Here is a 13,667-nt window from a genome sequence, read left to right as displayed (position 1 = left end):
GTTCAGAGTGTTCGGCAGCTGCTTAGACAAGCCCATGGCTGCTGATTGTTGGTGGGACGAGGTTTGAGGAGTCAGAGTTTTTTATAAAGCTTTGAAATGTGCATCACTTTGCCTTTTAATAATGATCACTAAGCAATAGTAATAGCAATAGCCCTAATGACCTAATTAAGCTCTAAGACCCAAATCCTTTGGGGTGTCCAAACTTCTGCATAGTGATTTTTTCTTTTTCTCTTAATGTAAAATTTTACAAGATAAAATAAATGAGCTAATATTGATTCAAATGGAGATCAGCTCATCCTGCTGCTTACTAACTTCTGCATGCCTCTGTATGAGTCTATTTACTGGGTCTAAATAGTTTAACAATCCATGTTCACACTGGAGAGCATAGAGAGCATGGAGAGCATGGAGCTGTTAATATTATTAATATTAACATCACCACTATTACCCATCATTCCTCTCATCACTCTGACCATCACTGCCATGACTATATTAATTTATTCTACACCCTGATTATTATATTATGATTATGAATATGCTGCACATCTGAGCAGTTCAGCAGTTTAGGTGGTTCTGTAACTTTTATCAATAATTTATAAATAGTTCTGATCAGAGGAGGACGGGTCGGGTCCCCCCTGTGAGTCTTGGTTCCTCCCAAGGTTTCTTCCTCCAGCTCTGAGGGAGGTTCTCCTTGCCACGGTGATCTTTGGCTGCTGACTGGGGGTCTTGGATCTTTTTTTTTCTGTTATTGATTTCTCGTCTTTTACTAATTACTGATTGTGTAAAGCTGCTTTGTGACAACACCAGGTGTTAAAAGCTAAATAAATGAATTGGTCTGGTTGGATGTGTGTGGGGGTTTCACTGCGTAGTAGAATAGTGCACCACCACTCCAGACAGCTGTTAACACTGTGGTAAGGGCTGAGTCTGGGAGCATCCTGCTGTTTAGATCTGGATTCCTGTTCTTGTCATTTTAACAACACTGGCGTTTAAATACCTACAACCAGCAAGCACTGAACGACCTGCCCTGACTAGCTCGCCATGCAGAATACTCCTCTACAGGACTGCTGGCGCGTGGAGCGGCGCGAGTGCCGGTCTATCCAGACGTAGTTTAACATCATGAGGGTCGAGAGCAAGAATAGCACCTCTGCATGCTACAGACGGACGGTAATTTTGCCTGGCGTTGGTTGTGGAGCTTTATTCATATATACACACACACACACACAAACACAGGCAGGAGCTATGAATAAAACCACAAAGAGATGCTGACCAAGCATCCGGTCCTCCCTTATGACTGAAGACGTGTTACCGTTTCTGAAGAAGGAGAGAAGCAGAGCTTTGCTGTTTAAAACATGAGCTGTTCAACGCATTGCGTTTACTTTAGATGCAAAGTACACAGCGCAGGCTGCCACCCACCCGAAGCCTGTACTAAAGAACAGCATACAAAGTGTGCTGTCAGAGTAAGACCAAGCTGATTACTGCTCCTCTGTTTCTGCAGGCTGGCAGCCTATAGTCCGAGAGGCTGACTGTACATTCAGTTCTAAGGACAAGCAGCCTTTAGATGCCTCTCAGTATGAACTGTATGGTGTCTATGGAACAGCCTGAGGTCACCAAATACACTCTCACACACACACACACACACACACACACACACACACACACACACACACACACACACACACACACACACACACACACACACACACACTCCCTAGTCTTTACGCCTCACCAGCCTGCTCTCAGAACACGGATTGAGGTCAGAGGAATAAGCCTCAATCTATACGCAGCCAAAGAGAAGCAGCAGAAGAAAAACCCTGTAATACAAGTGCAGGATCCGTTTACAGCGTCATTTCTAATACACTCACTCAGAACAAAGAGGAATGTGGCAAATAGCCTGAGCTGGGAACAGTGGGAAAATGAATCCTCTCACACAAAGACCTCTGAGCCAATCAAAAGGCTGAGAAAGCCTGCTCCACTTCAAGCAGCCAGCTTCAGTCAGACGGTCTCAGAAAAAAAGTTTTATGATGAAGTCTCTAAATATTACAGAAAATGATGGAAATCACTGTTAAAAAAGCCAAATCTTTCAAATGACCGGCCTAATCCATGCTAGATCCTCCGACCCATCGAAACATGGACTTAACAAGACCTCTGAAGGTGTCCTGCTGTGGTCTCTAGAGCACCAAGACTAATGTTAGCAGCAGATCCTTTAAGTCCTGTAAGTTGTGAGGTCGGACCTTCATGAGCATTAACGACCGGTTGTCCTCACATGGAGCCCTTCTGGTAGGTACTGACCGCTGTATACCAGGAGGGAACACTCCACAAGACCTGCCTGATGTTCACGCTTATCCAATTTTATTTTCCTGCTTCCAACACACCACACCTTCTGGTTCTGTTCTGACCCAATGTAAGGAACCACTGCCACATTCACATTATGGGGGCTCAGTGGTAAGGGCCCCGGGCTATTGATGACAGGGTTGTGGGTTCCATTCCTAGGCTCGGCAAGCTGCCACTGTTGGGCCCCTGGGCAAGTAATTTGGGTGTCTTGGGGGTGTCTTGAATATGGGTGTCTTGTCATCTTATCTAATCCTATGTCCAAAATTGAAAAACGACCAAAATGGAGATACATTGTTTTTCCGCCAGATAGTGGTGATATATAGATCCACCTTTTTTATAGATCCACCACATTTTATTTTTAGTTATTAGTGGCGTTTCCTCTTCCATCACAGTGGGCTTGCTTGTTGCAATATTCAATTCAATGTTTACATTTACATTTAAGGCATTTAGCAGACGATCTTCTCCAGAGTTCTTACAGAAGAGCTTCACTGTTTACTGAAGAAGAACCTCAGCTAGTTTAAATAGACTAAAATTCAGATCCTCTAATCTTAGACTCTACTAAACACAAGTCAATATGGAGACCATAATACTCTACTCTTCACCCAAGTCCTCTCAGAAGAGGAGGGTCTTCAGTCTGGGTTTGAGGACAGTGAGTGTTGGACTCTGCTGTTCGGACACCCAGGGGAAGTTCGTTCCACCACTTTGGTGCAGGACAGAAAAAAGTCTGGACGCTCGTCTTCTGTGGATCTTAAAGGATGGCGGGTCGAGCCATACAGAGAGCTTTACAGAGATCCAGATCCACACCTCTTATGAGCAAACACCACAATGGAGGTGGTGGCGACAGCGGCAATGAAAAACTCCCTCATGCTTAGAGGAAGAAACCTTGGGAGAAACCAAGACTCAGTCCGAGGAACCCATCTGCCTTAGGTCGACCTGCACAGCACAAACAAACAAACAAACAAACAAACAACAATACACAAAGAACTAGACAGAGAGATAATAAAAGGCTAGAGCTAATGTAGTGTGAGTAGGTGCTGGACATATCCTCAGTGTTAAAGTCCATGCTGATTAAGTATGTGTATGTATAGCAGTGGAGTATGGTAGGAGTGGATCATTGCTGAAACTCCAGAACTCCAATATAAACAGACTCTTTGTTCAGTCTGGTACAAACCAGTCCAATATCTGAAGAACTTAAATCTGCAAACTCTCAACTAATCATTGCTGATTCATTATTACAGCAACCTTGATGGCAGGACTGAGTGCCTGGATAACTGTGACAGACTTACTTCTAAAAGTTCTGCCGTAATGACGAAGAGCTCTAATGACATCCCTAACTATACACACAAATCCTGCACATGAGGGTGTTGGTCATTTTTTTAAGCACGCCTAATATCCCATATCACATAACCAGGCCAAGCATGACAGACTTAAAAAGCGATCTGGGGAAACTGAGGCGAATAAGGCTTTCAGTTGGTGGCTTTAGAAAGCGAGAAGCAGAAAGCGAAGCAGCAGTCTCAGCTGAAAGCCTCCATCCGCTGGGATGCGTCACCCCTGTTCCGCCTTTCATTTCCCCACAACACTTGTTTGTGAAGTGGAGAGGACGAGAGCGATTTACGAGGCTAAACACATGCGCCCGGGCGCTCGTGCCGGAGCTGCTGGAAGCCGCGTGGAGAGGCGCGGGGGAGAGGACAGATAAACACTCTGCTAACAGGCTTACTCAACCCTCACTGTTCACACTGCTCAGAGGATCCGAGGAGCTGTGCCAGGGATGAAACGGCTCTACAGCAAACCAGCACAGGGGTTTAGGCAAGGCTGCTTCCAGTCAATATCTAAAACCGGTGGAGTCTAAAGTGCCTGGAGCTCCAACCTTCCAACAAGACAAGCCTGTCTTCTGTCTTTAGAGGACATGATGTGATTTCCCAAATGTGGGTCTGTTATTTTTGATTATTTCTGGAGGAGATCGTCAAGGCCTCCCTCTACGCACCATCAGGCCCCTGAAACTTATCCAGACTGCAGCGGCACGGGTCGCCTTCAATGTTTCTAAATTCAGCCATGTTCAGCTCCTCCACTACTGGGTTCTCTTCACTGGCTTCCTGTAACTGCTGCCCTCATCAGATTCAAACCCCTGACTCCAGCCTACAAAGACAAGACTGGACCAGCCAGCCCCTCCGTACTTGATGGCAATGGTCAAAAGCCGATCTGCACCAAGAGCCCTTCCAGCTCGGCTCGGCTCGACCCGCCATACCTCAAAATCCACGGAAGACGAGCGTCCAGACCTTTCTCTGTCCTGCACCGAAGTGGTGGAACGAACTTCCCCTGGGTGTCCAAACAGCAGAGTCCAACACTCGCTGTCCTCAAACCCAGACTGAAGACCCTCTCTTCTGAGAGGACTTGGACAAATAGCAGAGTGGTCACCTTATTGTCTTGTGTTTAGTGGAGTCTAAGATTAGAGGTATCTTTAAATTATTAGTCTATTCAATGATTCAAGTGATAAACAATACTGAGTCACATGACTGACTGAAACATTGTTTAGCACTTTAAATTATCTTATTTCAAATATAGCTAATAAAAAAATAATATCATACATGCTGTCAATTTAACAGATTACAAATCAGCTACTTTGTGATAATTAATGACAATAAACTGCACTACACCTGGAGACTTGATTAAGACTTGGGACTTGACTTGGAAACTGCCTATATAGACTATATACATATAGTTGTGGGTGTGCATGTGCACATCTGTGTCAGCAATTGGTGCAGCTTAAAGTAGCTGAATACATTCTATAGTCCGAAACACTGATACTGCTCAACATTCTCTGCTCTCCATAAAATCCTCTCAGAACTAACTCTGTCTCTTTACCCTCTCCCAGTAAATGACCACCCAGCCCGACCTGCAGGAAGACTGACCGCTGAGGTCCCCTCTACCTGCGTCAGACCAGCTGCCACCTACCAGGACAACCAGCAGGCCCCGCCCCGACCACCACCCATACCAGACCAGAGGCTCACCCGCCTACCACTGCTACCTGTTTAATGACCATGATATGACCTAAATGGACTCGTAACTATCTGCCACTATTAATATCACCACTATTAACTATCTGTTGTATCTGGTTTGGTAACTTTATCAATAATGTTTCAATAGTTCTGACCAGAGGAGGTCGGGTCGGGTCCCCCTTGTTAGTCTTGGTTCCTCCCAAAGTTTCTTCCTCCAGCTCTGAGGGAGGTTCTCCTTGCCACAGTCGCTTGCGTTGGCTGCTCACTGAGGGTCTTTGATCCTTCATGTCTTCTTATGTTAGTTTTTTTTGGTCTCTGTCTTTTACTAATGACTAATTATGTAAAGCTGCTTTGTGACGACAACAGTTGTAAAAAGCTATACAAATAAATTTGACTTGACTTGACTATAGAAGTAGTGTCCACAAACATTTGGACATATAGTGTAGGACGGTTAAAGAGGGGGCACAACACTTAGCTATCTGGTCTCCATCTATTCGCTAGGAGTATAATAACCGTACTGCTGATTACAAGCAGAAGCTCGCTGCCAGTTCTCTCACTTGTCCCATGAATCCTCTCATTAATCAGACTGGGAATGTGTGTCGGACTCAACGTATGACTCTCTTCCTCCTCATTCCATCCGAGCTGTCCAGTGAATTAGCAATTAATATGATGATGAGCTCAGTTTCCCTGCGAGAGAAATGAAAACGTATCCGGTTCACAGATAAAAACGCCGGAGGAGGAAAGTGTGGTGATGATAACCCGAACAGAAGTGATAACCCCGGCCATGTCAAATTCTCCACCGCTATTCCTCACAAGCAGAGCCACGGAAAGCTAATCACAGCACATCACCCCCACACACAGCCTAACTATCAGAGACCACCTGAGAACGAGGGGTGTGAGGAGTCAAACAAACAAACGGGGCCTCAGGGAGCGCTGTGCCTTCTCTGATAGTGCTGATTAAAGCCAGAGAGGACTGGAACCATGTGCAGCTCTGTTCTTCTGCCCTGTATGATCCCTCATTCTGTTACATTCCCAGCAGCACAGACCAGAGCACAGTGTTCTTCTGCAACGAGTAGCACGAGTACATCAGAAACCCGTCTGAGAAGAAGCTCTACAGCTGCATGTGGAGAGCTTGTAGCCTACTGGAAGACTTAACAACGAATCCCAGGGAAAGCATCTCCGACTATTCCGTCAGTCCTGGCTTTATGTTCTGCAAACAAGTTGGAACACCAGCAGTACAGCAGATCCACGTTAAAAACTCAGACTATCCTTATAAAAGGTTTATTAATGGTTATGAATCAGATCACCTTAAAAAAACACCACTCAGCTCAGACGCTGCTGGTTCCTGATCTTACTGTGGGTTCTACATCAGTCAGGGTTTTACCTGTCAGCTTTAGCAAAGATCTGCTAGTACCTGACTACAGCTGAACCCCAACAGGAGCTTTAATTACTCACTAATTATTATCTGATCAGCTCATTAGCATATGAAGAAACTACTCTCACAGTCTGAGCTCTGAGAGATGTTGAGAGTTTCATGTTGGAGCTCATTGACGAATGCTGAGGAGTTTCACACTTTACAATAGGAGCCTTTCTGCTGTTTATAAGTGGTAATAACTCATTAATAAATGCACATAGAGCCTCTGAGGAAGGATCAAACTAAACAGGAGGAAATTAGAAGGTCAGGTGATGATCTGAGAGTTAAAGACTGACCCTGATTGGGCTTCAAATAGTAAAAATGTTATTTTGTGCACCCTAATTTGGTGTAAATGCTGCATCCGTATGTCTGTTTAACGTTTGGGAACCACTAAAAATATACCAAAAAGTACTATGTTTTTAGTTTCTAACTGTATTTTTAAGAATTTAAATGTAGACAAAGAAATTCAGCAAAAAGGATCAAAATCAAAATGACTTGTTTCTCGGAAATACTCGACTTACAGTAGAAACACAATTTGTAAAACATTATTTTCAAAACAAAATATCATTGTTTATATTAGCAAATTTGCCATTATATAATATTTTAAATATTATGTAAAATAAACAACATATATTAATTAATACATTCAAATATGTTTATATCGACCCAGCTGCTCTGTATTATAAGAGCAGTTATGACTCCCTATGATACTCTATAGTTAAAAAATAAAACATTTACTCCTAAAAATAAACTCTAAATATTCTGTCTTAATACGGCCCAATTTTTTCAATGCACCTCAATCGCGCCACTGAAACCGGGCTCATCTGCTTACATCCTATTAACCCCTCTTCCTGCATTACTGTACAGCCACCGCACATCACACTGTTTTCAGTCTGTTTCAGCACTTAAGTCTTTTATTCAGCGCAAAGTGAACTAACAGACCTGCATTTCTAAACCCTACAGAATTACTGCCTTATTAAAGTCTCAGACCTGACATTGTTCCTTCTCAAATTACACCACGTCTAGCGACACAACGAGGTCAGTAGATTTCTGACTGAATCGCAGTCGTGCTCTGGCTGGATGCCTCGTGTCTGATGTCACCGAGCGGCTGACTAACGCTTCCTCTCTGTAGTTGGACTACCTTGCTGTTTGGGACGTACCTCTGGGGTTAGTGCATTGTTGTCTGATGTTTGGCTCGACAGCAGAACGTGTGTGAAGCCCTCTTCCTTCCTGACCACGATGTCCCGAAATCTGTAGTTGGTCTCGTTCTGCCTGACGTTGTACCTCAGTCTCTTGTCGAAAACGTAGCCTTTATCCTCAGCCAGCTTCCGTTTGGCTGAAGTGTGCAAATGAGCCTCTCCATTAGGAAGCGGCGACCCTGTTCAGACACGAGAAAGAATTTTACAGTGTGATTTAGTTCAGGGACACTATATGGACAAAAGTATTGGGACGCCTGCTCCTTTATTGTTTCTTTTGAAATCAAGGGTATTAAGGAGTTGATACTGCTTCTGTTGGAGTAACTGTCTCTACTGTCCAGAGAAGAAGACTTTCTACTAGATTCTGGAGGAACATTGCTGTGAGGATGTTGAATAAATGATTAACTCCTCAACTCATCCCAAAAGTACTGGATGGAGCTCCACCACCATCACTCCAGAGAACACAGTTCCTCCACTGCTCCACAGCTCCTCAATGCTGGGGGGCTTTATACCCCTCTAGTCCACGCCTGGCATTAGGCAGCATGGAGCCAATAGGGTCATGATGTTGATCTGCTCCAGAGAGTCCTATTCTATTGGCAGTACTTCTTCTCTACAGGGACTAGACAAGCTGTTTGTGTGCATTTGCACATCTGTGTCAACAACTTAAAGTGGTTAAGAGAGGCTAAGAGAGGCCTGTTCCTGTCTTCATTATACTTTCAGAGATGGACTTTGTGTGTGGACTTTGGCCCAGAACCATTGATTTGTTTTTCCGATAATAAACCAGACACTTTCCGAGCGGAGCATAAACCATTTCTTCCAACATCCATCACTGAAGGTCCTGCAGTGACCTGACTGAACAAGCTATGGCAGATTTAGCAAGTGGTTAAGCATGGATTACTCAGAGATCAGGGATTAATCAGAGATGCTGCTCTGAGCACAACTAACCTTGGTGTAGAGAATGAGTGGATGTGGATGGTGATTAGTTTAACAGTTAAATACATGCAATTGAGAGTGGACCAACTATTCAACTATTATCCATATAGGTCTTTTATTATTATTATTATTATTATTATTATTACATTTATAGCATTTAGCTGATGCTCTTATCCAGAGTGACTTTAAAGGCAACTCGTATTACAGAGGAGGGTCAATGCAGTGTTAGCAGTCTGGCCCAAGGACTCTTATTGGTGTAGCGTAGCAGAGTCACCCAGACCAGGACTCAAACCCCAGTCTCCCACATGGTGTGGCAGCTCAGTGACAGGTAGTGGTGTTATCTGCTGCACCACACCCACCACTAAATAATATAAATAATAATAATAATAATAATAAATGGCAGTCAGCCATTCCCTTAACATCACTGAGAGATGAGGTAAATAACATTATTGTTGTGCTGGAGGCCAAACAAAATAATCTCTGAGAACACACTATGAAAAGAACCAAACTGTGATATGACAATGACTGAAGGGTCAGAACATCTCCAGAACATCAGACATCAGGTATTGTGGGGTGTTTCCTCTTGGTATGCAGTGGTCAGCACCTACCAAAAGTGCTCCAAGGGAGGACAACTGGTGAACCGGCTTGCAACAGACTCCTGTAACGTTAGTCTTGGTGCCAGATACCACAGGATTCCTTCAGAGGTCAGATCTGTCGTGGCAGCATAAAGTGGATCTACGCAATATTAAGCAGGTGGTATTAATGTTGATGCTGATTGGTGTATATGGATCATTTTATTTCTCCAGGGTGTCTTTAAAGGACTTTTAGAATAAGATCTCTGAAGCTTCCTGAAGGCTCTTAACTACAGATTTAACCTTCAGAAGACCTCTGAAGGTGTCCTGCTGTGGTCTCTGGAGCACCAAGACTAACGTCAGCAGCCTAGATCCTGTAAGTTGTGAGGTGGGCGGAGCCTCCATGAGCATCAGTGAGCCTGGGAATGGTTAAATGGTTGTTCTGTATGGGGGAACTGCTGTATATGGTTATAAAGAACCCTTTTACTCAGATTGATCATTACTTTACAAGAACGTTCTCTGGTGCTGCTTAACAGCAGGATTCCTCCCATCCGTAATTCGACGTCTTTCATTGTTTCTATTCTGCACAGTTCAGTGTGGGGTCGTTTTTCTTCTTTTCATGTCTTTTTCCCTCCATCTCGGGTTCCTGTCCCCTGCTGTTTTAACACAATTTAATTAAACCATTTAAATCCATCAATTCATCACACCTAAAATAGACAGCCCAAACGAGCAGTGAAAATGGATCAACAAAAACAGGCCAAATCGCTGCTCTGAATTTTAAACAGGCGACATCCGCCAAGATCTCTCTCCAAGTGAAAAATGTGTCCCCGGTATAATAACCGTCAGCCGGGACCAAGACAGCATACATTTCAAGACAACTGGGCGGGTGAGAACTTAAGCTCTGACCAGCATGAGAGCTATTTTTAGGGTTATGTTCAACTGCTAAGTGATATCATTAATAATCATTAAATATATTAAAGATCACAAGCAACACAAAAACAAAAAATCTATTATAATAGATTTTACAGAATCAATATTTGCAAAAATGTGGTATAAATAATTGGTACAAATAACAAATAATTGGTAAAAAAAAAAAAAAAAAAAAAAAAAAAAAAAAATATATATATATATATATATATATATATATATATATATATATATATATATATATATATATATATATATATATATGTGTATAAATATATATATGCGATAGTGAGTGTCATATTAGCTTAGAAAATTTTGGGAACATGAAAAAGAAAAGCATTCAGTGATGTAATAAAAACATCATCATATTATCCGTCCCCTCTCATGCCTGTAGGTCTGCCTGTCAACTGTGAGTGCACTCAGCCAATGTCTATTTTCTTAATGGGCAATAAAAAGCAATATATTACCCACACTACCACTATAATCACTGTCATCATTACCAGAGAGAGAGAGGGAGAGACACTCTCTGCACTATAAGCACCGTTACTGCAATAAAGCTCAGACTGGAAGTACAAGCTAAATACATCACAGCCCGCCAACGATGATTATTCCCAGCAGAGCAGGGCTGTAATCAAACAACACGACTGAATTTCAACTGCCAATCTGACCCTCTCGGGTCATTAATTAAAAACGCACTTTTAATTCCTATACACTACAGGCATCAGAGATGAATGAGTAACATTATATATACTATACATTAAAGACTGGGACACAAATCCGGTATCTTATAATTACAATTACATAAATACATAAATACAATGATGTAAATGTGAGTGTGTGAGTGATAAACTGCTGGAAATCTATGGAAATGTTAAAATAGACTGCACAGATAAAAATACTAATAAAACCTTTATAATAACAATAATATAATAATAACAACAACACAAAATAATAATAATAATAACAATAATAATAATAATAATAATAATAAAAATATAATTATATTAAAATATAATAATAATAATAATAATAATAATAATAATAAAACCTTTTTTAATGGAAAATATTTTTATTTCAGGTAATTTTGGAGCATTTCTATTGGTCCGTTATCATTAAATTCTGATCCATATAAAGAACAACTGCCAGATTTATTATAGAGAAATAAAATGTAGATTTTTTTGCATGACAGGGACAATATGCTTATGCTCACTGGTGCTGAATTAAGAATGGTCTACTTTAATATTAAAAAAAGTTTCAATATTTTAATGTTTGTGTTCATAAATATTTTATTATGATTATAAAACAAATTAATTCATAAAGTATCTCATATTTTTCCAAAAAAAAGAAAAGAATATGTGAGTAATGTGAATTATGGAAATGTAATTTGTATTCTGTATTTCAATATGTGAAAGACTTTCAAATTCATTCATTCATTTAATGTAGAATAATCAAATTCAGCGACCTGATCTGCGAGAATAACGCAGTCTGCACTCTACTGGATATGAATTCCGGTCTCATCTGATCAGTATGTACGCTGTAAACGTGCCTTTGAGAAATGCCCCATCAGAAGCTCACCAGTGGTCAATATGACATTCAGCTGTTCAAGTTTGATTCCACGGCTGCTGAAATGTCAGAGACTAATTTGCATTACAAGCTACAGGAATTAATTGGACATCTTCCTGGGAGGCTTTCCAAATTATACAGCAGATTCCAAAACCTCTGCAGAAACGCAATAATCCGCACACCGACTGCAGAATTAGATTTCGTAGTCTGATAGCTTTGAGCCCAGCGAGTTCATTTAAGCAGTAATGAGATCCTTTGATAAAACACGTGTTAAAGCACTTGAAACCAATATTTTCACCACAAGGAGACTTTCATGAGGATTAACCCTAAGCCTTTAAACACACACTCACTGAGGTATGACCAGACAGTGATATTAAAAAGAAACACTGAAGACTCAATTAATATAACTATCATTATTTCTTCAGAGTGATTAGCAACATCTAAACACCTTCAAGGTTTTCAACACAAGAAGAACACTTTCACGTGAGGAACTGGAGCTTACAACTGTAAATATAGTATATAAAAGTATATAAAAACAACTACAGACAAATACCCGCTCAGATGGACTGCTATTATCAACTAGATTCATAATCAGAATCCCTTGATTTCCTTGGGTTACACATATCTTGGTGATATGGCTGATCACAACTCATTAGTATTATCATTAAAATCAGATCATTAGATTAGGGATGTCTCCAGTGGATCAGGACTAGGGGGCCAACCTAAGCATAGTTTAATGGATCGGGTATGGGCTGTTTTAATCCCAGTCCAGATCAGAGTCTTTGTCGGTGTTCAGAGCTCCACCCGGTGTCCTCACTGCACCATTAACAGACATTATCTCCAGCCGGCAGCAGCAGCAGTGTGGACGTTCTCAGAAGGTAAATAGAGGAGTTGAGGTTCTGCAGTGTGGAGCTATTTTACAGTGGAACCTGAAAACAGACCATAATATCTGACCCTTTATAAAAGCCTCACTGAAACGCTCTGTTTTACCAGCGGGAGAACCGCAGAACCGCTCACTCGCCTTTCTCTGTTCCTAAACCAGCACTGAAAAATCCGTTCAGAACCGAGTGGAGGCTAACGCTAATGCTAGCACTGGAAGCTGATTGGTCAGGGAGGAGAGTCAGACTGGATTATAAGATATTAAACACTATAAAACAGTAATTTTAAGAAAAGTCTCGACTAAACTAAATCAGTCCGTCCAGAATGTCTGATACTGATGTCCGATACTATAATGTCTGATTTAGTCTGATACTAAAAATAAAGCTCATCTAAACCGTGGGGCTGGATTATTTATACAAACAGTATCAGCTGATACTTAGTATTAAGAGGCTTGGGGGGAGGGTAAAATTAGGGATGCAATGATTCCTTAAATTAATAAATCCTACACCTCACCATGTGGGAGAGACTTAAAACATCAGGATTGACTTAATTTCTTATTTTTTGTTTTACAAAGTTAGTAAAGTAATGTTAACACATATAAATGTACTAATTGCAATCTAATCCAATCTAATCTAATCAGCCAAAACTGAAAATAAGTAGCTACACTGTGTCGAACACACAAACAGTAATCAATCTTATTTTTAAATATTTTGCATAAACAGTAATTAAAAATAAAATCTAGCAGCTGAACTGGAGAAAAATAAGTAACTTGGTTAAACATAAAAGTAGTAATCAAAAATGGCAAACATGTAAACATTTAGTGCAGTCTCACACCAACCAATTAAAGTGAAAGGATCGG

The 13,667-nt window shown here is 41.3% G+C and overlaps 1 protein-coding gene across 1 annotated transcript in view; it reads right to left on the bottom strand.

The window, feature by feature from the left end:
- LOC140575308 (chromodomain Y-like protein 2) overlaps positions 1 to 13,667 on the bottom strand; it is a 37,433-nt gene that overhangs the window by 9,479 nt on the left and 14,287 nt on the right. Inside the window, exon 3 of the mRNA XM_072695570.1 lies at positions 7,899 to 8,116. Within this exon, the coding sequence (XP_072551671.1) occupies positions 7,899 to 8,116 (218 nt within the window). The remainder of the gene's footprint in view (positions 1 to 7,898; positions 8,117 to 13,667) is intronic.

The sequence above is a fragment of the Salminus brasiliensis genome, chromosome 13 (assembly GCF_030463535.1).
Source record: "Salminus brasiliensis chromosome 13, fSalBra1.hap2, whole genome shotgun sequence".
In the NCBI taxonomy this organism is placed as follows: domain Eukaryota; kingdom Metazoa; phylum Chordata; class Actinopteri; order Characiformes; family Bryconidae; genus Salminus; species Salminus brasiliensis.
This window is presented reverse-complemented; position numbering and strand designations above follow the sequence as displayed.